Source organism: Hydractinia symbiolongicarpus, chromosome 5 (assembly GCF_029227915.1).
Source record: "Hydractinia symbiolongicarpus strain clone_291-10 chromosome 5, HSymV2.1, whole genome shotgun sequence".
NCBI lineage: Eukaryota > Metazoa > Cnidaria > Hydrozoa > Anthoathecata > Hydractiniidae > Hydractinia > Hydractinia symbiolongicarpus.
The window spans coordinates 8,811,373-8,838,588 of record NC_079879.1 but is presented as its reverse complement, the minus strand read 5'-3'; the positions used below and the strand labels follow the sequence as shown (position 1 = coordinate 8,838,588).

The following is a 27,216-nucleotide window of genomic DNA, read 5'->3' as shown; positions in this document are numbered from 1 at the left end:
TATTTTAAAAAACTTTATATTTTTTATTTTAAAGCACTTTGTATGACATTCGTATAACGAAGTATTTTGTATAGCGTTCGTATAATATTACGAAAACAACATTGAAAATTTTGAGACAGTATTGATATTAGCAGTTAACAAGATTTATTAACCATCAATAATGTTTACACTCTGTTAATTTCATTTGTTAACGGTTAATATTTTCGTGGAAGATTTGCAAGTTATAAATTGACCATTAATAAGAAATATTACCGGTTATTATTACTTACGTACAGTCAATTTATTTAGTTGACGGTCAATTTTTTTAGTTGACGGTCAATTTTTTTATTTGACGATCAATTTTTTTAGTTGACAATCAATTTTTTTAGTTGACGGTCAATTTTTTAGTTGACGATCAATTTATTTTGTTGACGGTGACGCTTTTTAATAAAAGTGTGTTTCGTAGTGTCTAACAAGTATGTTATTTTCTAAATTTATATATAACCTTTTAAGGACCTTCTATACTGCAGAGTTTAACCTGACATTGCTTGGTTTAACCTGTCAATGTTTAAAAATCACAATAGGCATTAGGCTTGGGTTAAGATTATAAATATATTTTCTATTATGTTTTTAGGTAAATGTATATTTCAAAATTATGAGCAAGGAACTGTTATTGAGCATTTGTGATGGTAATAAGAAGAATGCAGAGAAAGCAATTGCTTCTTTAAAGTTTAGTAAGGTGAGGTATTTCATTGCGTTTTGGCGGGTTTGATTTGAACTTTGTCTTAAGCACAAATACTTTAGGATCTAGAATTAAAATAATTTTTCTCATATGTAAATATTTCTGAAATTCTCCTGTACTGTATTGTGATATTTCTTTATAAAATATTTGATATACAATCATAAAATGCCTCAAATTTGTTAATTTTTTATGGGATTCTGGTTCAATAAAAACAGTTTGAATGGTAATGTCTCAGATGAGCTTCATCCATTAAAAAAAGCCATTGTCACCAGTATCAAGGGTAAAGTTGAAATCCTCACACAAGAATTTAGTTTCAATTGACATTACTGCCTTTCTATTAGTAAAGAGTTAAAGAATGCCTTATGATAAACAATCTGGATGATAATTAGGAAAAAATTGGTCTTTAAACAGAAATGGAAATCCTTACTTGCAGCTATATCTTTGGCTCACAGACAATATAAACAAACAATGTAATATAGATTTCTTGAAAAAATGGAAATGCCTTGGTGTGTCTACCCTTCATAAAACAATTTTAGCAAAAAAAGGTTAATGTAAAACTTAATAAAAAACAATATAAAAGGTTTATTGACATTAGAACAGTATAAGGATGATATGATGAATAGAACACTAGCTTGTTAGGTAGAAATATCTGAGCTCAGAAGGAGGCAAAATAATTGTATCAAAGACAATTTTATATGATGTTGGAACTTTCTAGTACAAGTGTTAATTTAAGAAGACATTTCACCTTTCTGGACTTTACTAACTCAGCCTAGGCTTTTCTAGTTTAACTTGCTAAGGTAAAAATGTTATACCAAGAATGACTTTTTAATTGCTTTTGAAATTACTACCTTATTTTTTTTTGCTAAAAGTAAAATTGCCAAACATCATTTCATTGCCAGGTGATTGAAATTTTATCAGATCAAATAATTGATGGAACAGATCAAGCTGTGATACTTTTGCGATTTATTTGTAAAGGTTAGTATGAATTTGTTAAACATGTTCATCTAGCATGTTTTGAATTTTCAGGTATTTTATTCCAGAGGAATACAAGCACAGATCAGTGAACTCAATCGTAATGGCAAAGCCTTTTAATGTGTGACGTGTTCCCGATGGCAAGTGAGATATTAGAGCAGCTAACAGAAAATTATGATGTAATTCTTACAAAGTGCAAAACATGTGCAAACACCACCGATTCCAAACAACAGATATGCCATGTTTTATGGTTATTTAATGAAGGGTAGCATTGATGATGCTGTTGCTGTGTGTCATCATGAATTCAAAAAATATCTTAGGATCACTTAAAGAGGCAATTAAGGTGAGATTAGAACCTCTGCTTGTCAATCCCATGTTTTAATCAATAAGCATGGTTTAAGATTCCCAATGGTATTAGTTCCATGAAGCAGATTCCCCTTATTTTTGGAAGTGGTAGCAAATCATTTTCGGGAAATGGTAATTGCAAACGGCGGCCAAGCAAATAAGTTAAAGGACGAATTTAAAATTTGGAAATCCACCATTTTTAAAAATGGCGCATATCTCATTTTCTACAAATGCTATCGATGGGGCTTTTTTTTCTGGTAATCTACATATTAAAAGGAGTAAGTGTGCCAAGTTTCAGCTCTATATCATTTTTTTCCAGGTCAGTGTGTTTTTTTTACTTTAACGACTGGACTATTGTTGTATGATCACATCTATCAATATGTGCCAAAAGTACACCGGAGCAATGTTGGTCAAACATTTTTAATATAGGTCATGATCTGGGTGTGGGTAACATAATACACATGAATGAAATTTGTCTTGTCATCCCACTGAGGGAAAAGCTGAGTCTGAGCATGTTTTTTTCTTTTGTATGGCACTTATATTCCAAGAAGCCAATCATTAAGCAGCGTTACATTGGAAATGCTTCTCCATGTTGTTAAACTCAGCAGGCAGTTGTACAAAAACATTTCTCTCAAACAATGGTCCTTGTAAAAAGGCGGATGTAATATCTAATGATTCCAACTTCCAAGACATTGATGCCGCAGACACAAACACCATTCTTAAAGCTTGGCGACAACAAGTTGTTGAATCAGTTCTACATTCTACAACCTCCTCAAAGGCTCGCGCTACTAACCTAGCTTTCAACAACTTTGCTCCATTTATCTCCTTCTCTGTAATTACCCACTTGCATGACACTGTTGCTTGACCACACAGATTAGAGAGCTCCTTCTCCTTTGCAACCATCTCTCAGCATGTAACAAATGTTAGTTTCTGGCTTAGGTTTACTGTGATTGGAGTATATACTTTGGGACACGTGGCTCTTCCTTGCACTAGATTCCCTCTCATCTTTCTCTACTATTTCCGCATCACTATCACTTTCATCTCCTACTTCAGCAACAACATTACCACAATTCATTCTTCTTTGCGTCTTTACTTCATTGGAGGATGAGGGTTGGAGGAGGAATCACTTTCATTAGTTGGCAAGGATGGCATCTGTAAAGGGAACTACCATGACGTATTAACTCAAATTGCCTTATTTACCAAGAACTGTTCCAGGACCTTTCCAATTCTTTGCATTTTTGCACCTGTAAAAAACCTTTTCACCATTTGTGTAATGCTGCTCTGAAAAAGTGCGCACATTGTGTCTTAGAGCATGGCGAATGGTGGTACTTGATTCTGCCTTAATAAAATTTTCACGAGCTGAATGAAGAGCATTAAGATTTCGTCTCACAATTTCACTGGAAGTATAGATAATTTTAAAGCAGGAGGTGAGGCCAAAACAATATCCATATTGCATTTAACATCTTTGGTTTTCATCATCGATTCATAGATCACTTTATTATTTCTCTCTACAATGCCCTTACTGAAAAGTATTTCACCTGGTGTTGTGCTAATCTCGATGCCTAACTTCTCACTCATGTCCTCCATAACTCCATTACAAAATTCCCCTCCACAATCATTATGAAACTTTCTAGGTGCTCCACAATAAGCAATCTATAATTGAAAAATCTTGCATACCACAACTTCTTTCTTCTTCATATTAATCAAACATGCAGCTGTGTATCAAGTACCAGCATCAACAAGATGAAGGAACTACAACTTTCCCTTTTCCAGCTGCTTTAAATCCTTACAGACAACATCGTTAGATTTATTAGAAACTGGCAGTCCAGCCACAGCCCTAGAGTAAAATTTTTTTAAAGCTCACAGAACTTACAAGAAGAAGAACAATCATCAATCAAACGAAAAAATTCTTCACTGCATCTACTTTTCTTCAACAAGCAAGCCAATTTTTCTTTTGACACGTGACATAATTGACGATGAAGTTTTATTGCCTTCTTCTTTTTTTCTTCTTTAGGTAAGGTCAACAGGTTTTCTGTATGAAAAACAACTTTACAGTTTTCATGAGCTAACTCTGTCAATGACAAAAAGTAATGAGGTGCACTCAAGATCAAGCTTTTCACCATCAATCATTGCAGAATTGTTTTCAAAATCAATTTTCATACACAAGAACTTCATCGCAGGTTTACTTATAAGCAATGGAATCTCATTACTCACAACATCAACTTTCATAATTTTCCGCTTTTTTCCACCAAAAAATACTAGAATCTTTACACATTTGAAGCTACGGCTCTCCACATCGTCACCAAAAGAAAACAGCAGCTCACTTGAAACAGTATTTTGATGAACCTTTTCGTCAATCTTTTTCACTCAACATGTTAACAAACTCATCAATCCACACTGATCCAGCCACACTCTGTGTGCAAGCAATGTCAAGGATATCTTTTCCCAGCATTTCTAACACCATACTTTTACTACCTTTCCCAGTCAGTGTAATATGAACAGTCATATTACTTTCTTCCACCACTTCTTACGATGAGGACAATTTCCAACAAAATGTTTTGTTAACTCACAATGATGACATCGTAAAACATTGCCTTTAGAATCAACTGGATTACCAGATCTATTTGCTGTGCTCCTTTTCTTTGACTTCCAGGAACTGCTTCCACGAAAATAATTTCTCCTGCCTTGTTTTCCATTACCATACTTGTTCTTGCCATAAGTATAGTAAGCTTCTTCTTGCTTCACAGGAACCACCTCAGAGCTGTCTTTAAAAGAGTCACCAAATAATTTCTGTAGTTTGTCTTTCATATCCATGTACTCTAACTTGGAAGTAGCTCTTGTCAGTTTCTCTAAATCAGTAGATAAATTTGCAGCTTGCAGTAAGAAAAACTCTAATTCTAGCTTGTACCACTTCACTTCTCTGTATCATTTTTCATATTGCACAATGAAGGTTGAAAAATTCTCTCCACTACTCTTCCTCTACAAACTTTATGCATGATATGCTCGAGTTGCCTCATCACTTTAAAACACTTTCTCAAGTTTCTGTAGAATCACTTAGACACCATCATCTCCTTTCAAGTCATTAACTGATATGGCATGAACTGCTTCCCGAGCTTTGCCTTTCAGTGAGAGATATACAACAGGTCCTTGACGTTTAGGTTCTACCTTGGTGAAGCATTGCCAAACTTCAGCATCATTCTTCCATGATGCATAATCGTCATCTTCTTCAGGCTTGAATGCCACTCATTGTACATGTTTGAAGCAAAAGAGTCAATATAAATACCTCAGTATTCCAGTTACACTTGTCGCCAGTTCTTTTACCATTGTTAAAGAGATATATAGGATATTACCTTTTGGTCTTTATATCTTTGCTTCCACTTTTGTATAGAACGCACCTCCACAATGTTCTATTGTCAAGAGTACTATAAGAACAAAGAAAATCACAATATTTAACATTAACACATGTATGTACCATTAATGACCTTGGTGCAGCTTGATATACTAATGCTGTCAAAATGTTTATGAATGAATATCCTGATGGCATAATCTGAACCAAGAAATGGCATTGGAATGGCCACAATTATCCAGCCAACAATAAAAGAACATAAAAATTGCCCAAAAATATTGCAGCTGTTCTGGATAACATAATCCCAGATGATGATGAAGATGACAATTCCTTGTTGCTATTAGATCCCCAAGACATCCCTTTGCAAGATATTTCAGATGACAAGTGGATTGACAGAAACTCTGATAAAGATTAGAAAGAAAGCTTAGATTTATTTTTTTGTTTTTATTTTAAAACTGGTAAAAATCTTGTTTCTTAAACTTTATTAACGTCTTTTTTGAATTTCAATGCATAAAAAAAAAGATTTTGTGTGCTGTGAAATTTAAATTTACCTCATTTGTTTTTATCTAGGAGGAAGGTGGGAACATGTATTCTCTATACCATATTCCATGGATTATATTTTTGTTAAAACATAATATATATTTAAAGGAAACCATTTCTTGAAATGAAAGGAAGATATTTATGTATAACAATTATGTAACTTGAAATAAATTACTCCTGGTCAGTTTTGCTGCAGCATTTGTTAGTTTTGTCATTGTTAAAATCTTTCACAACGAAAAATTTTCGGCACTTTTGTTTTGCCATCAAAGCTGGCCTTAACCGCAGCAATATTTTGCCGTCGAACATTGTTGCTTAGTCAGATAGCTGAAAAAATAAACAAGACCAAATGAAAAGTTTTTTAAACTCCTCAATTGACATTTATGTAAGGATGCTTTTTCATTATTTTTGTATTTGGACATTATGTTTGAGCTAATTCCTGTGTACTTTATCTGTATATTCAGCCAGGATTATATTATTTGTCTAAATTCATAACTTTTAGGTTTGGAAGAAGATGAAAAGAAGCACCAAAAAAAGAATAAAATCGTCAAGAGAGTATTTCATTTACTAAATTCTAAAGATATTATCAACAAGGTACTTGTAAAAGGTGTAGTTAAGTTAGAAGTGTCTTGAACCTATTGTTTCTGCTTGTCTAATTTTCAAAATTCTTTTGATTTTAGGTGACATCTGAACTGGTTGGATATATACTTCCTGAGGCAAGAATCGTATTTTGAGAATAAAGATAAAATAAATAATTGATGTATAATAAAGCAAAGATAAATATATTTTAATTTTTTTGTTTAGCTTGACGATATTTCAACAAAGGAACAAACAGAATTAATAGATTTCATACTTGACAAAATCAAAGCTGGAGTTGTTTCTAATGGAAAGTATGTTGCTTGTGTACTTATAATTAAAAGTGATTTTTTGTGCTGAATTGGGCTGTAACGAAACTCTGTTTAAAAATGAGAAAATTAAGTTTGTGTTCAAGGAACATTTCTTCCCTGAATGTAAGTGAACATAGAGTTGCTTGTCTTCATAATCATATTATTCTGAAATGTAGATAATTTTGTTAAAATGTCTGGTTTATCAACAATTTAATAAAAGTCTAAAAAAATGGTTATATTCATTACGATTTCATGGTAGCTACACCATAATCATAAAAATATTCAGCACTCAGTTTCTTATACCCTGTTTGACTTGCTTTCCCTAGATCGTTGGAGGTTTTTTCAAAATTAATCACATCGTTATCATATCTAACTGCAGTTCCAGTCAAGGAAGGTAACCTTCTTTATTTATTTTTATAATTTTTAGTGGTGTAGCTTGTTGCATAATAAATTTTTGCACTTGGCATACTTGTAGAAAGTCTTATTACGGACAGATTCTAGGTAAGAAGTTAATTCGATGACGTCATTTTATAACCAATCTTTCAACACTCATACATGACTTTTTAAAATTTCAAACAATTATAAACTTTGAAAAAATCATTACTCCCTGCAAAATGTAAAACACCCCCCCCCCCCCCCCCCTTAAAAAAAAAAATCACCACCCAACCGCATGCTAAACAAAATTTATTCCAATTTGAAAAAGGCTGCTGGTACCTAATGCCCCTACCCTTTAGTTGTACTAGGGTTAAACAAACTATATACTTTCCTGAAAGTTATTGAGTTTCAAAATTGCAATTGTCATTTTTGGATGTTAGTTATTTAGTTTTATTGCTAATTTGATATTTTTTTTACATATTTGATATTCTTTTCTATATTTGAAGAGGGCATAGATACTACAATGAGTGGCTCTGAATATAAACAATCAATTCTCCAGAAACTTTGTGATCAAGTGTAAGTGTACCTTTTATTTTGTTTCTTATTATCAAATTAATAATACAATTAAGTAGCAAGTTTTAATAGTTAGTGTTACAAATTAAAATTAAACAGTTGATTGAAAAGAGTTGATTAAAAATGTTTAAATTTTGTCATAAATTGTAGTCCTATAGTAATTTAACTTGTAATCAATACAGTTTTGGGCTATCCATGGTAGATAAAGTTTCATGAGACAATAATAGCTTGTCAGAAGCAAATAATGTTATGTTAATACAAGCCATTTATTTATTTTAACACTGTAAGACCAGGAACGCAAATTCAACTCTATCAAAAATGATTACTTGCCACTATTATCACGTATTACCATTATTGAATGTGGACAGCCTGCGTTTTTTTTAAAATGCTACATGTAATTTACTTCTTTGTACTGCCTGGGGTGCTTTGTTATGCACTCATATAATGTGTGTATACAAATAATGAAACCATACATTGAAGGTTTTGGCAACAACCATCAACTCATTTCTAAATATTGCAGGATATATCTCAAAAATATGATGGTATTACAATACCACAGTTACGTAAATTTGAGAAGTTACAAATTAAAGTCTACAACACTGGACTTTGTTCCTAAAAAAATGTCAAACCTTTGCATTTTTGTATTATTTTATATAGTTAATATTAATATAGGAATTGTGAATTTATATATAACTCTTGTAACCTAGCCAAAATTTTACTGTATGATGATTATGACATTTGTAATATGTCGAAACTAGTCGATAAAATTCAATATGAAACTTAAAAGTGTTTTTACTTGTTTCATAATAAACTTAATCGTACTGAGAACATTTGAAAAGAAATCGTTTTACTTTTTATTGAAATATTGTTGCAGGTAGTGTCAATGTAGTTTGAGCATACTGTCTGTCTACAGTGAAAGTCATTGCGAAAGAAATATTAGTTTACTTATAGCAATAAATAAAAAGTGTTTCACCTATTTGAAGGTCACATAAGGCCAGGATATTTAACCTTAATTATGAATGGTCTTATTCAGATGGATTCCATCAACTGTTATGCTGCTTGCAACTATGTTCAGGTTGGGTTCAAGTAAATATTTTGTTTAACATAAGAACAAATGCATATATATTGACTAATCAAGTTTATTTATCATAGAGATATACAAATGTCTAATGACGAGTTGAAAATGGTGATCAAGAAAACTTTAAAGTAAGATAAAAGACATTAAAACTGGATTTATTTTAACAGTGTACTAAACAGGCATATTTTTTAGCATGTTCTACGATGTTCCCTTACAAGAAATCCCTCCACTTGTGTATCAAACGCTACTTCTTAGTAGCAAGGTAATCTTTTATATTTGCTTTATGCCTTTTATAATATTTGAATTTTTTCTGCGTGTACCCACTGCTTATTCGTTTGAAAACATTTTCAGGTGATGTTGCCGAAACTACTCCTTTGTATACAACTTAAGGCAAAATCTATTTTGAAGCTTTGAAGCAATAAATTAAAAATTAGTTTAAAAAATTTGTGGCAACAAATAATTTTAGTTTTAATGAAATTTCTGGCTGAGGCGATAATAACATTAAAGCATTCACAATTTATGTCTATTTTGTTTTGAGGGATATAAACGAGAAGTGCTTGATGGTATTGCGTCATTCTGCTTTCACAAAGCGAAAGAAATTGAAGAAAATGAACAAACAAGCAGCTTGTTAGTGGATGATAATGAACTTCTTAATTTAAAGTCTGTGGAAGGCACTGTTCTTTTACATGCTATATTTGCTGTGAAACAAGATCAAGACTTAGGAAAGGAATTCATAAAGTACATCAAGGTAAATGTTTTAGTGTGTTCTTCATCTTTCTATTACGTTCAAAGCAATTACGGATTTATTTATACAGAAATAGCTTAGTATTTTGTATACTGCATCTTGCCACAGGAGTTTTTCCCCAGTATATGTTTTCATACGCATCTATTATTTATTTATTGTAGGTTTATTGTAGGTTATTTATTGAAACATCTGCAAATCTTATAATACTTATTCCTGAAACCTTTCATTCTTGGTTGTGTGGGATCGTTGGTGGAATAATGTTTTTAATATGATCATTGTTGGTTCTTGAAATAACAAAAAGAAGTAAAAAAGTTTCACACAATGAATAAAAAAACACAAACATGTGAAATAATAGTACCGTACATTAAATAAAATATTACAATGTACAGATTAAACTATGATATTTATTTTGAGAAAAACCAACAATGGGAACAATATTCCTAACAGTAAAAATCACAACACACAAAGTACTCTCAGCTAATCAAATTGGTTTATTCTAGCACACCGTTGATTTTAAACCGATTAAAAATGTAAACAAAGACACAAGAAAACAAAACAACAAAATAATCTTTTGACAATTTTTAAACTATTTCTAAAAAAATGACATCTCCTCTTATTAGATTTGTTACATTTTTTATTAGGTGGAATCCCTCCATTCTCCAGAGAAGATATTGTCGCCTTTTACTCTAGCGTTAGCATTGGCAATGACACAGATACATCGACTTGAAGAACAAGTAAAAAAATTACTGTATAGTATTATGTTCTAAAAAAAAGTGTTTTACATCATTTGTATGGTTATTTTTTAGCTCTTTGATTTCCTAAAGTCATTCATTTTAAAATGTTTTAAAGATGATGAAAGAGAAAAACAATCAAAATGGATCAGAGGTATCGAATTTTAGAAGTTATTGTTTTTCATTTTGATCAGTTATTGGTCATTTTAAAACAAACTTTATATCCACTTATTTTCCCTGTCTAAAGGAGGACGAAACAGTTGTATAACAAATCTTTCTTATATAGTATTTATGCATGATATGATTGTTACTTAGATTTGTTCCCAGCGTCACCAAAAATTGAAGAAGCCATACTTAACACTTCACGGAACAGGTATTAATGTTTACAAAGCAAATTAAGAAAAATATGTTTTTTGTTGAATGTGTCTTGTATACATGTCATAACTGCATGCGACAAACTCTTTATGCTAAACACATCCAGCGTGATAATTTACTGGTAAAACATGAATCAATAGTATGTTTTCAATTGCTAGCAAATTTGGTTGGGATCATATGACGCAAGGTTTAATCAATTTATCATTTATCTTAATTGAATGTTATGTTCCGAAATCTACAGGTCAGTGGTATATGTGACATGTTTTGCGGAAAAAGTATATTGTTGCCTGGATTTAATGCAACCTTACACTATTTTTTGTACAGATCTTTTAACAAATGATATTACACCGCAACAAAGGGCATGTAATCTTGGCACGAAAATGATTCACCATGTTTTTACGGTAATATGTTTGTGTTACAAATTAACATGCGATTTTGAGAATTTGTTTGTCCTCTAAATTTATTTTCGATCATTTTTTTTGCAGCACCAAGAAATTGTTCGTGAGAATGTTTTGCAACGCCTTCTTGACGCTATTATCACAAAGGCTACTCAGAATGTGCAGCATTACTTAGGTAGGCAAAGTACAATAATTAACTCAATAAAATCATGATTCATAAAAAACCCTTCCAACATCAAAGCGTGTATCCCCAGTTCCAATTTTTCTGCTGCATATTATGGCAGAACATAAATTTACTTAAATTGCATGTAATGTCTTTCCTTGTAGAATAGTTCTTAAATACAAATTTTTAAAGGTGAAGGTTAGCAGTGTGAAATGTATGTAGTGAGTAAGTTCTGTTTTCTAGATTTGCTGACATCTGTGATAGCATCTGTCCCACAAATTGTAATTGATTGTTTACAAAAGGTACAAACTATATTTCATCACATGTTCTTATTCTTAAGGTTTGAGTTTGCTAATTTCTCCAGTCCTAAATAGTGCTGTGTATTGGAGGATGGTGCATTTAGTAGCAGGAGTGGGCAATTAATTACAAACCAATGTTAAGGGGGAGGATCAATGGGTTGGAGTTTTCAGAAGAGGGCTAATGCCTCAGGACACCATGATGTTTTTTTAGTGCATGTAAACAAGATTTTTTTTGCGTTTCTTTTGTTTAGTTTCGTGAAGTATTTGATTATCTGTCAATGTTGAACCTTTCAACTGCTGAAGGACTACTGAGAGCTATTCTAGTAAAAATACTTTGTTGTTGTTGCATTTCTAGTGATTTTTCCTGATTTATTGTTTTTATTTAAACAATGGATGTTCTTATATAGCCTCTAATGAAAGTAAGCATGTCGATAAAAGACTCATTAATGCTGATTCTGAGAAAGTCAATGTTTTCAAAGTAAGATGATTTTGAAACTTAACATTCTGAATAACAATTCTGAATAATAAAGATGTCAAGTTAATGGAAATTGCTGAAAATGTTTCATTTAGGCAGGTTGAAGCTAGAAAAATTGCTGTGACTGGCTTCCTGTTGATTTTGAAGCATTTTAAAGTAAGATTTTAAAATAAAATTTAAAATTACTGGTTGAATGTAAATTAATTTTAAGTTTGAACATTTTGGTGTAGCTTCAGCCATGGACATAATATTAATATTTTTCTCTATTTTTCAAAATGGCTAAGTAGCATTACTTGGATAATATCCTGTGGCTGTTAGGTCACTGCCTTAGCAAATGTGCATGTCAGATAAACAATGTCGATATGACTTAGACATGGTATTCCTAATTGCTTGTGGTTTGAAATCTTGGCTTTGTTTACACTTTTTATGTCTGGGGTTTTTGTAGATAAAAGAACAAAAATGCCTAAGTTTAGGAAAGTTTTGGGAAGTGTGTCCACTTTTTATAAATTCTATTTCTTTTGAAATGTTTAAAATTAAAGGATTTTTTAATCTATAATATGCTGCTCTAGAACTTAATTCCTTCTTAATTGTAGATTGATACTGACGGAAGATCTATTTGTCTTTCAAGTCAATTAGCTCTCTCGCAATCTTTTTCATGCAGTCAAGTTAATGTTTCATCTCAAGCAAGATATAACACAGGTGCAAATGAAGCTTTATGCATAGAAATAATAAGTAAGTACTTTTCTAAACATAATAACCCTCAACTGAGATACATTTCCCTAAAGAGAATTTTCCAGGAAAGTAATTTCGAGTACTTCAATTGGTCAGTGGGATTTTCTCTTGATTAGGTGATGTGTGATACACCATGCAGTCCAATTCAAATTTTTTGGGTTTTTTTCAGGCAGTCTTAGGAAATCTTTGACGCAGTCTGCTGAAATCCGTACACAACTTTATGAGGTTTGTTAAATAAAGTTTTGATTGCTCTTGATTAAATTGGGAAAAGAATGAAATAAAAATATGTAACTTTAAATCTGTCTAGAACTTTGTCATTTCTTGTTATTTCAACTGAAATGGATAACTAATAGTAATAACTATATTTTACTTGTTGAAAAATTTAAGTTGTTCTTGATAGTCGGCATGTTTTTTTGTAGGGTATATATGAAGTGTCTTGCAAGAATCCAAAACTCACTTTGGCGATCTTGGAACTTCTCTTTCAACAGGTAGATATTTTGACTTGAAACTAGAAGCGCTTTAAAGCTTACATCTTTTATTGTTTTTGTGCTTTAACTATTCATAGATTTAGACAGGAAACAAACCTTTTTAAATCGCATAAGCATGCCACAATCTCATATTTATTCTGACAAAAATAAATTGAAGATTGAGGTAGGCTGGGAAATACTCAAACTCTTGCACATGGATCACTCCTAAGTACTACTTAATATACATGTCTTCAGAAATACTCTATCATAATACTCTATCTTTCCTTTTATGGTAGTGACGATATTCAATGTTACTGTTAAACCTAAAAATATTTTCTATTTTTCAGTTTTCTAAATATTATAAAGTATCATCTGATGTTCTTCCACCAATCAAACTCCAAGATTGTATTTCCCAAAATAACAGCGACGAAGTACAAATAATAGAGCCATTGGTAAATGTTTTAAACTTTTAAAAAATCTAACAAATATAGAAGTATTACATAAAGTTTCAATGTAAGTGTTATGAAATAAAAGTATTTGTATGGCAGGTTAACTAGTAATGCATTAATATGGTTAAGAAATAACTATTTTTAGGCTCATCTACTTTGCGCTTTGCAACTTTGCACAAAAAATTGTGGTAAACTGTTAAATGAGGAGGAAGAGGAGGAAAGGGATGGTATGTGTAAGGCACATCTCCAATAAATGTTTTTTTTAAATTGTTGTAAAAGGTGCAAGATTTTGGTAGGCATAACAACGGAACTCCTGATCTGTCGCCAAAATTTCTTTGCCTGATTCACAAATCTTTTGATGTGTTACAAAATTTTGCATTTCGCATCAAAAGGAAACCAACGACATTTGATACATCAAACCTTCTAATACTTTGTATGAAATATTAGTTTTCACAAATAGTTAAACTGGAAAATAATTTATTCATGATATTTTTTATATTTATATTTTTTATTTATATTCATTTATATTTATTTATATTTATTTATATCTTTTTGTTTATCTTAATTTGTAATTATTTATTTATATTTTTATTTTTATTATTTGTATTTATATTTTATATTTATGTGATCTAACCAACTTTTACTAAATTTATTTTACGAACCTGTAAAAAATAACAAAATAATACTAAACATGTTCTTTTCTTTAGAGAATCTCTCTCGCTTGCATGACAAAATTGAAAATATTCTATTATCTCTGAGTGAACGAATGGTTAAGGCTGAGTTGGAAGATTTTGAGTTGGTTTGTTAATACTTGTTAAATATCTTTATAACTAAAAGAGATCGCTGATTTTAAAATGCCCAAAAAACTAGTTAAGCTAATGATAAAAATGTCTTTGCGAGACAATAAACAGAGATAGGCTTCACTTTGAAAATAAAGAAACTCTTTGAAATATGATTCTTTCAGACTGCGAAATATTTCATCAAAAACATCTAGATTATTATTTTTCTTTATTCTTTTCGGTTATCATTTTCTTTATGGACCAGTAATATAATTTTTTATTCGACGATTTATCCAATTGATGGTCAAATTATTATAACCACCCTGCTTGGAATTCTAATCAAAGTCATAATTATTTCTATGAAATTTTCACAATGGTTGTATAATTTAATCTCTTTTAGTCATTACAATATGTTATTCTGATTGTTACAAAATATACATCTCTAGGGTAAGGGAGCAGAATACAATTCCTCATCTGAAACTGGTCGTAAAAATAATTTGCTGGCTCAAATAGTGCTTTGTATGTACGAGGTAGGAGAGAGTATGTTCAAGTTTTGAAAATTAAACGTCTTGTTTTTAAGTTTCTTCAATCTTATGTAATAAATAAATTTCAGGTTTTAATGGAATATCACTACATGAAATGTGAAAATATAAGGTATGTTTTGCAGACTGTTGATATGAAAAATATTTCCTTTGGAACAGGGAAAGGGTTTTATCTTGATTTTATTACCCTCTGTGCCATAGGGCATGAGGGCAAAAACTTTTCCCTTGGCGGAAATATATCATGTGATAGCCAAGTTTGCGAGGTGTTGAACTGTTTTGCTTTTTTGTATGTTTGTAACTGGAAGCCTGATTGTGGTCTGTTTTTTGTTTTTTTTTAGTATCGAATGCGGTGAGGTTATTTGGAAACTGTTCCAACGTCATCAAAAATTGCAAAATCTTTTAAAAGAAAAAGCAAACTCTGGTACATAGATAAATTACTGAGTTGTTTTGATTTAAACGAAACATGTTTGATAGTAATTCCAACATTCTTCTTTATTTAGGAAAAAAAGGGAAATCTTCAGCTTCTAAATCGTCACCAAAAACAATGTTCTCTTTTAAATGTTTGACTTCAATGATATTTGATATACTTTGGTGAGGTTATAATTTTACTTTTGCTTTTAAGCAAGCAGCATACGTTTTTGTTTGGTTGCTTTTATTTATTTTTTGCTGATGTGGTGGAATGTTTGTTCTTGCAGTAACACAGAGCCAGCAGCAGAACCTGGTTTAAATGTTTTACGACAATCAGTTGAGCTTGTGAAGTTTCTCACTGCCTCTGCGCACATTAAACTTGTACAAGTAAGAAGATCGCGCCTTAATCGTGCTGTTCTTAGTCATTCCCGATTCTCTGTTTTTACAATTTTCACTTTGTGGCTATGTTTTAGTTGCTGGATTCTCGGTACTGCGATGGTGCTGGTGGAAAGAACTTGGAACACTTGTTTAGACAATGCCTTAAATTATCAAGGTAGGCTTATCTGAAAATGTACATATTACAAATGTTTCTTTTCTTTGACTAAAACGATTTTTTTCTTCTGTGTTTATATATACCCCTTTCTTTGCTTAGGTCGTTTCTGCAGCATATAAATGGAGATTGTGTCCTGTCAGATGACGTGTTAAAAAGAAACAAGGTTAGTAACATAAAATAGTGAAAGTATTTTAACAATTATTTACTCTAAATCAACAACTACATTACTGTCAGTTAGTATTTTTTAAGAATATCTATCGCTAGCCTATTTTGAAGCTTTGACTTTCTTCTTTTTCAGGGTAGGAAACTTGGAAACCTTTGTTTGGATGGCTTGAATCAAATTATTGGATTTGTTTGTAACCACCATCCTGAGCAATTACAATCTCTACTTGAAAGTTTAGGTGATGAGTTTTGTCTTTAATTTTTTTTATTTGATAGAAAGAATATTAAGTTGTGTAAATACCTTACCCAATGTTTATAAAGCTTTTTACAAGGATTGATATATTCAAAAAATCCTACAATTTAATAAGGACACTTAGGGCAGATCTATTGCCATCTACTGTAATAAGAATAAGAAGCTCTAACTATACATCAAATTTTTCCTAGGTTAGATTTTTTTGATATATAAAATTATATACACAGCTAAAAACCAAAGCGGACAGAGATTACACTTCTTGGCTATATGCAGACAGGAATATAATGTCCTGACTGACATATGTTTGACATTTAACAGATATTTGACCTTTATTCCAAAGATTTTGACTTTAAGAGCAAACTTGGATTTTGTTAACTTCGATATATTTATTGAGATAGGTAAAAACCCCAGTCACACAACACAATAATAAACTAATCTAAAAGATAACAGTAGTAAACTTCTTAAATATCCTCCCCTCTTTTAAGAGAGATAGCACTCAGTGATAACTGTCTTTTAAACAAAATGAAAGTGTCTAATAATAAAAGAATGTCTCTATCAAACTGTCTTTCAACGTGCTACAACAACGTGCTCATAAGATAAAAACATTTATCAGCCGCTGCAAGGATGCTCCCCACTTGGTTATTCCATCTGACAATTGTAATCATGCAGGTACCCATGGAACGGAAACTTTTCCTTCATTGACCATTTGTTGAATAGCTGCTATATCGATTCTAAGACGTTTCTCTGACACTAGAGTAATAGCATGAATATTCTCATCAAAAGATTTATTATTGATATAAGCTGTGATAGGAATACAATTCTCATTTGTTTTCTGTAAAAACAAAATCTGTTGCATCAAACAGCCTATGTAGTATGCCTTTTCAATACCATTAAGGATAAGGCTTCAGCAGCAACGACAATGACAATACTACCGACAGCACAGGAGACGCCATCTGATTAGTCTGCATATGATGCATCTGAAAAGACTACCAACTTCTATAATTCATACTTTGGCATATTTGGAAAGATTATACACACATTGTTAGTGGCTCTCATTTTCTTTATAACCTTGTTAGCAAGCAAAATATACTCTACTTTGCATTTTTAAATCCAGCACAAGGAAAGCCAAATCTGGGCGAGTTTGCGTAGCTATCCAGTTTAATTGTCCTATTGCAAATCTAAGTTCATGTAATTCGTCATCATTGAGTTCATCACGCTTTCTAGTGGATCGTTTGTTGGAAATCTGTATTTCCTGAATGCATTCAACACTGCTTTTGATCCATAGTTATTCCTACCATCTTGAGAAATGTTTATCCCAATGTATTTAAAGTTAGTCTCTTCTATCTTACCAACCTTATAGGTCTTAATCAACTGTGACATAACAGATGCTTTAAATTATTTATTTCCTGCAAGTACAAAATCATCTACATGCATTATAAAGATGCCACAAAGATTGTTATCTGTATCTTTCCAGTAAAAAAGTGCTTTATCTACTGTGGACTGCTCTGCCTTCAGCTTTAATAAAGTCAGACGTACACTGAAACACTAATTTCTTGGAGCATCGTTTAAGCCTTAAACGACTTTAACAAGCTTCCATGTGAATCCATCTGGAACATTTGCTTCTTTGGGTAGTGTAACATAAACATCACGATCAATAGCGTGACCTTGCCGAAATGAAGAGCTTACAACTAATGTTACACAATTCCAAATTCTTGAAGACTGCTATTCCAAAAATCATACGAAGTATGTCTTTAACTGCAATTAGTGAGTCACGTTGCAGTTTTTGCTCTCCCTCAAATCCCCTAACAACAAGACGTGCCTTAACAACTTCAGAGGAATCCACTTCTTTTTCAGTGATAGCCCATCTTGTTGATATCTTACTTTGTTTATCATCCAGAACCTGTCAAACAACATCAAACAATTTCAAGTTGTCTAATTTCTTCTCTTTGCTTCAAACGCTTCCAAAGTATCATGTACGTGTTCTGCATTGACACTTCCAACTTTTTTTCAATCTTCAACATCCTTAAAATCTAGGCACATTTCATCATTTGTACCTTCTTTCCTTATGTTGTACCAACTACTGTACGTCCCTGTACCTTTTCCACCTCTACTTATCACTTTCGCTGACAACCATTTTGGTGCTTCTTTCATTTTCATTTCAACATTTTAACTTTGGAAAATCATGTTCTTTTCTAAGAGACACCTGCTGTTCTCCAAATTCATTCCTGATTCTGGTACGTCTAAAACATTTTCCTCATGTTCACTTCTGTTAAGTTGTTCTTGTTGCACAGGTGTTGCATTTTTTTCTTCAGCTTCTAAATCGATTACTACTTCTGATTAATGATCACCATCTCTGTTCTCTTTAAGATCTGTATTGTCAAGTTTGTTCTGATTAGAGCCAGAAAATTCTTGGCCCACTTGAAATAATCGACAAGGTGGGACTCTGACATACACACTGCCTTGCGGAACAAAAACAACCTCTTGACCAATAACTTCGGCAGGACCCGTGAATCATCACGTTTATAGTAGACTTTCTCTCCAGTGTAATACTGTGTGTTAGTACTTCGAATCTGACGACGCTAAGCTCTTCTTACTCCTTCTGAAGCTTCAACTTTTACCAAGACTACGTGCATAATAAAGGGCATTAATATGCTATGCAAACACATGTGATACGGTTAAAGCTGGTAGATTTGCATTTAACATTTGGACATAACATTTTAACCAGAATTCATATGCAAGAGTTCTTGGCATTAGGTGCCCAGACTAAACCAACTCTCAACGATAATTTTGGATTTTCATTAAGAATCTTTCTCAAACAATCGTCTACAAATGCACGATTTCGTTCACGCAATCCATTTTGCCATGGACTACAAGCTGCTGTGTTTAAAACTTCAATATTTAGGTTATCACACATATCCCGGTACTCTTCATTAGCAAATTCTTCTCTATTGTCTGCTAATAAGCGTCCAGGAACACCAAATTCATTACCAATCCACAACTGCATGGTTTTGTCAATAATAACAGAAGGTAATTTGCTTCGAATTACTGTAGCTAAAGTGAATCGAGTAGCTGCATCAATGAGATAAAACAACCATATTTTGCTTTTTGTCCATTGTTTAAGATCCATTACAACACACTGATTGAAATCAGTAGCTAATAGCAGTGAGACCACTGGTATAGGTGGTGTCCGTTTAAACTTCTTGCATGTTTCATGTCCTGTTCAGTTTGATCCAGGATTCTCTTACAGTCTTCATCATATAGTTTTGCATCAACCAACAAACTTGCTAACCGTTTTGCAGTGGGATGTCCAAATTGTTTGCGCAATTTTACAACTTTCTTTTTTTTTAAACGACTCATTTGTCAATATTGAGTTGGATAAACAGACTTCGTCCTCTTTTAAGGTACGCAATAATGGCCTGATGTTGTATTCTGCAAATCAACTATTGTACCAAATATTTCAGCAGTGTCGTTTACCAGATCTAATTTCATGTCCCCTTTTTTCATAGCTGTTTTACTAAGAAGAAGAGGTATATCACCTTCAACTATGTCTGTCACAATTTCACATTCATTCCCAGCCATATTACATGGTATTTTAACTTTGTCATTGGATTTTAATCTTCCCCACCACCAAATCGAAGACAGCGTCACTGGGAAATCGTTGTATTTTACACTTTTGTTCTGTTGTCAGTGAATCCAAATAACACTTAAGCCAAGCACCATCTAGTACAGCGCAGTTAAGAGCTTCTGACAATAAGACACTTTCATCTTTACTCACTGCGCCCGTAAAATGAACAGCTTTTTCCGCCATATCATTTTCATCGCTTGCTTGGAACACTGGCTTGTCAAAGGTTTTTATTCCCATGAGGACAAAACCGAGCAGCGTGCATAACGGACTGACAAATGTGGCATCTTAGTGGTTTGCCCTTTTCATCGAGTGGATTTTTTCTTTTAAGTAGTGATCGTTGGTTGTTTCGTTCATAATTATTTCTGTTACCATATTTAAAACGTTCGTTTCGATGTCTAACGGAATTTCCATGAGTTCCAGTAATAAAAACAGGTTCTGTTTTATTAATAGGTGGTTCAACTCTTATGCTTTCATTGCTATTAGCGGGTAATGATTGTTCTCCGAAATGATGATCAAAGTTTGTATAGTGTACATACATATCAGTTAATTCATCTTTCTTAAACAAGTTTTCCATAAACGCCATCAAAGCGTCTATTCCATCTCCTTTATTCAAATCAGTAATACTCATCTCACTGAACACTTTATCTCGTACTTGTGTTGAATCTTCTTCTGCTAAAGATAAGGCCACTGCGATGCCTTGCTTCTCCTTCTCAAAATCTGTTAATAATGTCCAAGCTTTTAATTCATCAACATAACAATTATAAGGCTTCTTGTCATCAAACCCGAATCTCCACTGGACGATATTCGCGACGATTTTTGTGAAAGTAGAAACCAATTCAACTTTTCGTCATGACGAAAATAGCGATCAATCAAATTCGAGTATTGATAACGATCGTCGTAATAATTGTCCCGTGGAGATTCTCCTTAAAAACTGGGGTTATCTTGTAATTGTGACTCATCTTCTGCTACCAACTGTTAACTTCAATATATTTCCCGAGATAGGTAAAAAAAACAGTTATACAACACAATAATAAACTAATATAAAAGATAACAAAGGAAGTAAACGTCTTAAACAGATTTCGGCGGAAAAGATGCGAATTAGTCAGTTTACCAACAGATAAAATCAAACATTTTGTTGCTGACAAAGAAATTAAATTAGGCCCATTTTTTAACACAGCAATTTTAAAAAAATCATCTGTATTTAGACTTCACTCCTGATATTGTAACACAAAACGATGTCATCACAGAAGGAAGTCTGGTTTTTCGTGTAATTAGACGTCTTCAGGTATGTGGCATTAATGCGTTTAAGCTAAAAAATATATGTATCCGTGACTTGAACATGGTTAAGGAAGATGAGCACGTTATCCTATCATATAAACTACTGAATAAAGTGCAGGGTGAAGCTGTTAGGAACGGGGATGTATGTGTGTGCAAACACAAGTTATTCACAACTTCAACAAAAGTGGCATTGACCGAAAAATACATGTTACCTTTCTCAACAACAAATGGTAAAAATGTAAAATATTTAGTCTTTCATCCAATGATCATAAAATTTGTACTTTTATAACGTTGTAGAGATTATCATTAAAAATAATGGCTTCACCAGATGAAGATCTAGGAATGCGCGAAGCACAAGTGATATTGTCTATGTTAGCTTACTTGATACCCCATCTCACTTTGCAAACCGAGGTATTTTTTATGTATTTTTTTGTAATATATATTTTTTTATTTGTTGCTGTTATTCGTTATTCGTACTATTGTGTTCATTGTCAATGTTTTTTTGTTGTTGTTGTCATTGATGCTATGATTGTTGTTAGTTATTTTTGTTGTCGGTAATGTTATCGGTTTTCGTCCAAGTTGTCGTCGTTGTTGTTTTCATTGTCACTGATGTTTTTGTCGCTTTCAACTTTGTTTTTAATGTTGTTGTTTCATATTTTAGATGCAACCGGTTTATTTGTGGTTTCATCGTTTGGCTGCCGAGCAAACTATTGGTAAGTTAATTCTTAATTTTCAAAATTGAAGGAAAATAAACCTAAAATATTTTTAAGCACATGACGTATAGAATATATTTATTTTAGACGACGTCTTATTGACGAAAACGATTGTCGCAAAGCTGCTCTCCTTACATTACCGATGCAAATCAAACAATACTGCTGTACGTGTTCACAATTTTGTTCAAAATATTAGTAGAAGAAAAGTCAAATTTGAAACATCGTACCACAGAAAATCATTTACGCTCTTTACTTTTTAAGCAAACACACTTTGGACTTGTCAAAGTTGGTTTGTCAATGTTTACAAATGAAATAAAGATTTTATTTTGTTAAATTCCAAACTCAAAAGGATACTTTTTTTGCTGACATCAGCAGCGCCCATTTTCCCGATTTTTTGCTCCTTCATTATGTCAATTTCTCTAAAATTCAGACAGTGCAGACAAGTACATTTTTAACATTGTTTATTTGGCCCAAACATCTACTAACCTTAAACTTTTTGCAGTCTACTGACTGCGGACTATTATTTAGACAATTTTGTTCGGCATTTTCGAAAAAGGGGTTAAAAACGAGCATTTTTCAAAAAAATTAATCAAGATTATAGTCAACAAATTCAATACCATGATTATTATTGACACTTTATGCAAAAACTTCAAGTAGTCAGAATCTTTGTGTATAATTCCTGCACTTTTTGAATTCACTATTTATCAAATGATGTGCACTTTTGTTATGTAATTGTTTTATTCTGGATTATATACCACCCGTTGTTAGTTTTTAGTGTCTTTTTTTCTTAGATATCAAAATTAGCACAAGATATTCACAGTCAAGTTGGCGATATTGATGAGGTAGAATCATTACTACTTTCATGTGTATGAAGATTTCGTTTGTAACTAGTAACAAGATAGGGTATAGGCAATTCCAAAATAGGTGTGTTATTTTGAGAATTTTTACCGACCAGGCAAAAATTGATTCGCATTTTCGCCAACCGAAACCCATATTTCTGTGGCTTCACAACCTAAATAAAATGCCTTTTTTTTTAGGATATCGAAGTCGAGAATCGTGGTCATTTTAAGATTGTTACAGAAAAGACTGCTACACCCACTATTTTTGTAAGCGTAATACGTTTAGATCATCACAGGTCAGCTTTGATCAATATAAGTATTTGCCCGGTTAATTTCTTTTATTTCGATACATGCACTTATTTTTATGAAGTGCGCATCTTACATTTATCCGTCCGATGTAATTCATATTCGAATTTTGAAATTGTCAAGATTATGTCTTGATTCTTGGCTTGATATCCAATACTTTTTTCGCATACTAAACCAAAACTACCTATTTACCAGCTTCTTGTTTTATATGCAGTATTTGCTTCTACAACATATGGAAAAAGTTCTTGATGAAGTAGACTGGGCCCTAGGGAAATTGAAGAGTCTTCCTTATTCTGAAAGCACTGGTATGTATACTTTGTAATCCTTTGTTTTGCATTAACATGATTTTTCGTCAATGAAAATAACTAACCACTGTTAAAAAAATACTTTTTACTCTCTTTCATTTGGTGTGGTTGTCACGTGAGATCATTGAGAAATGAACTAATTTTTTTACATTTTTCGTAACTGAGACAACAGAATGTGCATTTTGTCTGATACTGACTTAATTCATGTGTTTAAACTATTTTTATTACTTTCAGATTCAAACGAAAGCGTGGATAATCGAGAAAACTACGAAACTAACATCTCTCAACTACTGATTGGTGTTGTGTTATCGTTACATGAACTCACACAGTCTGCATTCCCACTAGGAATTTGTGCTGACATCATCACAAAAGTAAGGCATTGTTGCTGCCATTTTATATTATTTCTTTAGTTTGTTGATATCAGGGAAGAAGATTGAAAAGTAAAGAAATAGTCTTAAAAACCCTATGACAGTTAAACTATACGTATTTTTCTTCACTTTCAGGTTGTTACAAAACTTTACACAACGCTAGGCAATTTTACAAAATATGTAAGATATATTTTTTTTATTCTTGGGAACTTATTGCTTTTATATTTATTCCTTTACTACCCCGGTAGCTATTTATTACCCTTGTATCTACTCATTGATTTTAGTTATCAGCGCCATCGGACCAGACCAGATAACTTATCTGCTGTATCAGACAGGATCAGCAACTAAATAAAAAGCAAGACAGGACAATATAGAATTTTTATATTTAAGACTAATTTTACATAATTTGGCGAAGTGGCACTTTTTTTGAGAAGTAAAGTTTACAAAATGTTGCATTTCACGAGGCAGAAATATTGCCAAAGTTACTTTAAGTTTTTTTTTTACTGAAAACAGGTTTTAAAGACATTTTAAAGACACAGTAAAGAAAACTAGCAAAAAAAGCGTTGGATTCTGTGTTTTTTATGGATTGTTACAGTATACGCATACGTTCGAAAAACAACAAATATAAATGTGGATTTTTTTACACGTAAGGGAAATAAAGTGTTTTCACAACTATTACGTAGCGTGATTAGCAAATGGGTTAAAATTTGCCCAGAATTCGCTGCAATGTTTCCATACAAGTGCAATACTGAGTAAAACATTGTTCACGAAATATAATCTCCTGCGTAGTTTATCATTTGAAGATGTTAAATTCTTACAATTTATTCTCTGTTTAGCTATTATCGTTGTACACACAAAAAAAAGGGAATGTTGTACCGAAATTCGAAAGACTAGTAAGTTCGACATCCCTGCTACTTATTGTTTTTCTGTTCCTTTTCTTTGTAAGTTAAATTCATGCAAATTATGTATTAAAGTAAGAGATTTAACTTTCGTATTACATGTATTATTATTAACCCTTCTAGGTATAAGCCTATGACGTAAAACTTGACATTATAGTATGATACAAATAAAAGAAATCGACATATTATTTTCATGCTTTTATGTGACATATTTACCTATCTATATCACGTTCTTGCCGATATTTTGGTATCTTATATTGATTTTCTGTTAAATTAAATGGTTTAGATACCTTTTTTTCTATTCATATAATTATTACATCAGAATTGTGGCATTTTCCGTCCTTAGTCGCTTTCTTACAGTGTTTTAAAGTAAAGTAGTCTCCCAAATCATATAGTCATTACCAAATGTAGAGAAGATATGAAAACATGAATATCCCCCCATTCCTAAACCTAATAGATCCTTATGTAAACATTGAAGACAATAGGGAACCACTTGAATTTAGTGTAGTTCACAAAATTCTATTTTCTTATACACCAAACAATCGTTTCTTATGCATGTGTTACCGTCATAAAGAGAATTATAGATTGTTGCAAACAAACATTTTATAAGTATGTTTTACTGTCTAAGGAAAATCACAAATTGAAGCAAACAAACGTTACATATTCATGTATTACTGTCCCTGTTTAAATAAATTTCAAAGAGGAAGCAAAAAATCACGATATAAGGAAAGTAACCTTATGTAGGATTTTCCAATATTTGTATCGGTAGGAAACAATATAGTGCTATTAAGACTTTAATAATAACTCCAGTAATTCGGAATAAAATGATGGCTTTATTATTAAAATTTTATCTTTGTATTTGTGTTATTATCAGGTGAAACTAACAGGCAGCCATCTTGCTCAACAAGTATACGCCATGATCACTTTTATGCAGTCAATCCAATCGCAAGCTTTGCAAGATCAAACAATGAATGGTAAGAATAAAGCAAAGGACAGAAAGAAGGCTAATATTGCTGGAAAGGTGAGACGCAATATCTTTTAAGTTGTTTTGATGCTGCAAAATGTAAAAAAGAGATGTATTTCTGTGTAAATGTTTTATCTAGTTTGCTCGTTCGTTCGTTTATTTTACATTATTTCTTTCCACGGACTATTTATTTTAGAATCGAGCACTAAAAGAATCACGTTCCATTCCAAATTTGATTTATTCCATTGAACAGTTTGAAAGATACTTGATTCAACTTTCGAAGAAATCCAAGGTAAACATTAAACTGTAAAAAACTTGGGTTTTATATGTTCCGAGCATTTTTTCCTGTAATGTTAACATGATGAGTCCTGACATAGTGGCTAGCATCTCAAAATATTTGGGAATTTTAAAATGGGGTTAAAAAGCCATATGAGTACCATATGACTGCAAATGGAAAGAATAACTTAAAAATTTTGTTTTTGTAACAATTTTACATAGTAAAGTCAAGGTAAAGATTACACTAATCGGGAAAAGTGAGCAAGTAGCACTATAACATGTGTAATTTTTTTCCACGAAATAACACAATGCAACATATTTAGATCGACTTCATGGAAAACATCAAACGTAGCACATCACGCGACTTTCGAATTAACACAGCATCTTTAGAGGCTGCATTGCATGAACTATCTGACGACGAAAGTGAAAATGACGAGGCTAGTATTGAAACTGAAACATCTGAAGTAAGTGAGATAAACAATTTAAATGATATCACAATATGGCCAATAATTCCGACTCCAAATAATGATTCTTCCTAAAATCTAAAATTGTTTACTCTGGCATGCATTTTTATCAAAGCATAGTTATTTTTTATTGTTATATTTAAAAATCATCTTTACCATAGGTATTAGATTTAACCAAAGATGATCCACCACCATCAAAACGCCCTAAACTAACATCGGGAAGAAAACCTCTTATCTCGAAAAATACATAATTTTACTGTATATAAGTTTTTATAAATGTAAATTTCAATGTTTTATTTTATTCAAACATATCTTCTTATTGTTTTTAAACCGGGGACGTGAAATGCTGCCGTTTCATACCAAAGATCTAATGAATAAATTTCGAGTTCAGCTTTCTTAGCGTCTCTGATTAAAATAATTAACACGAAGGAAAATGTTTATAACAACTTGTCAAAATGAATTTAATGAACGCAATTCGGCTGAGGTGACTTACATAAAACATATATATATCCTTCCTACATTGCGTTTAACATAAAAATAGGATTGAACTTTTTAGTGATTGTCTAATTACTTTTCTCAAACTGCTTAAATGTGTGTTTTATCCTTCTATTGATGACAGTAACAACAAGAACTGAAGTTCCTATTTTGCGCAAATAATGGAAATAAAATATAATCAATGCGTGGTTTTCCAATAGTCCTCCAGGTAATATTAAAACAAGAAGTGGTGACAAAATGGGTTACAAAGTGCGATAAGATTACAATATGCGACAAAATTGATTTATAAAGTGCGATGAGATTACAAAGTGCGACAAAA

At 32.1% G+C, this 27,216-nt stretch overlaps 1 protein-coding gene across 3 annotated transcripts; it reads left to right on the top strand.

Annotated features, from left to right (window-relative positions):
* The first annotated feature begins 385 nt into the window (after positions 1-385).
* On the top strand, positions 386-26,709 carry LOC130644612 (Fanconi anemia group I protein-like). 3 transcript variants are annotated; one of them, XM_057450284.1, is made up of 49 exons: positions 398-718; positions 1,621-1,696; positions 6,424-6,515; positions 6,602-6,637; positions 6,726-6,811; positions 7,135-7,202; positions 7,690-7,759; positions 8,790-8,831; positions 8,909-8,962; positions 9,027-9,096; positions 9,373-9,582; positions 10,221-10,313; positions 10,386-10,464; positions 10,626-10,683; positions 10,844-10,926; positions 11,010-11,086; positions 11,171-11,258; positions 11,490-11,548; positions 11,797-11,868; positions 11,953-12,023; positions 12,116-12,176; positions 12,614-12,752; positions 12,922-12,977; positions 13,172-13,240; positions 13,567-13,671; positions 13,814-13,895; positions 14,376-14,467; positions 14,894-14,977; positions 15,061-15,101; positions 15,328-15,410; positions 15,490-15,580; positions 15,685-15,784; positions 15,871-15,950; positions 16,050-16,113; positions 16,249-16,351; positions 21,196-21,275; positions 21,566-21,679; positions 21,930-21,981; positions 22,069-22,145; positions 22,773-22,823; positions 23,019-23,087; positions 23,341-23,431; positions 23,666-23,802; positions 23,935-23,979; positions 24,636-24,692; positions 25,573-25,719; positions 25,859-25,954; positions 26,262-26,402; positions 26,564-26,709. In XM_057450284.1, exons 1-49 carry the CDS (start codon positions 635-637, stop codon positions 26,651-26,653), a joined length of 4,065 nt encoding a protein of 1,354 aa, XP_057306267.1. In that variant the 5' UTR covers positions 398-634; the 3' UTR covers positions 26,654-26,709. The 3 variants fall into 3 exon arrangements, with proteins under 3 accessions (XP_057306270.1, XP_057306269.1, XP_057306267.1); XM_057450287.1 differs by lacking the exon at positions 14,894-14,977 and having other exon boundaries at positions 386-718; XM_057450286.1 differs by lacking the exon at positions 8,790-8,831 and having other exon boundaries at positions 397-718.
* The last annotated feature ends 507 nt before the right edge of the window (positions 26,710-27,216 follow it).

Bases quoted from the DNA above. Each gene is read 5' to 3' on its own strand.
- LOC130644612 (XM_057450284.1), top strand. From the start codon at position 635: ATGAGCAAGGAACTGTTATTGAGCATTTGTGATGGTAATAAGAAGAAT. The intron at 6,812-7,134 runs GTATGTTGCTTG...TGCTTTCCCTAG, and splicing joins GGAGTTGTTTCTAATGGAAA to ATCGTTGGAGGTTTTTTCAA. The intron at 25,720-25,858 runs GTGAGACGCAAT...TATTTATTTTAG, and splicing joins AGGCTAATATTGCTGGAAAG to AATCGAGCACTAAAAGAATC.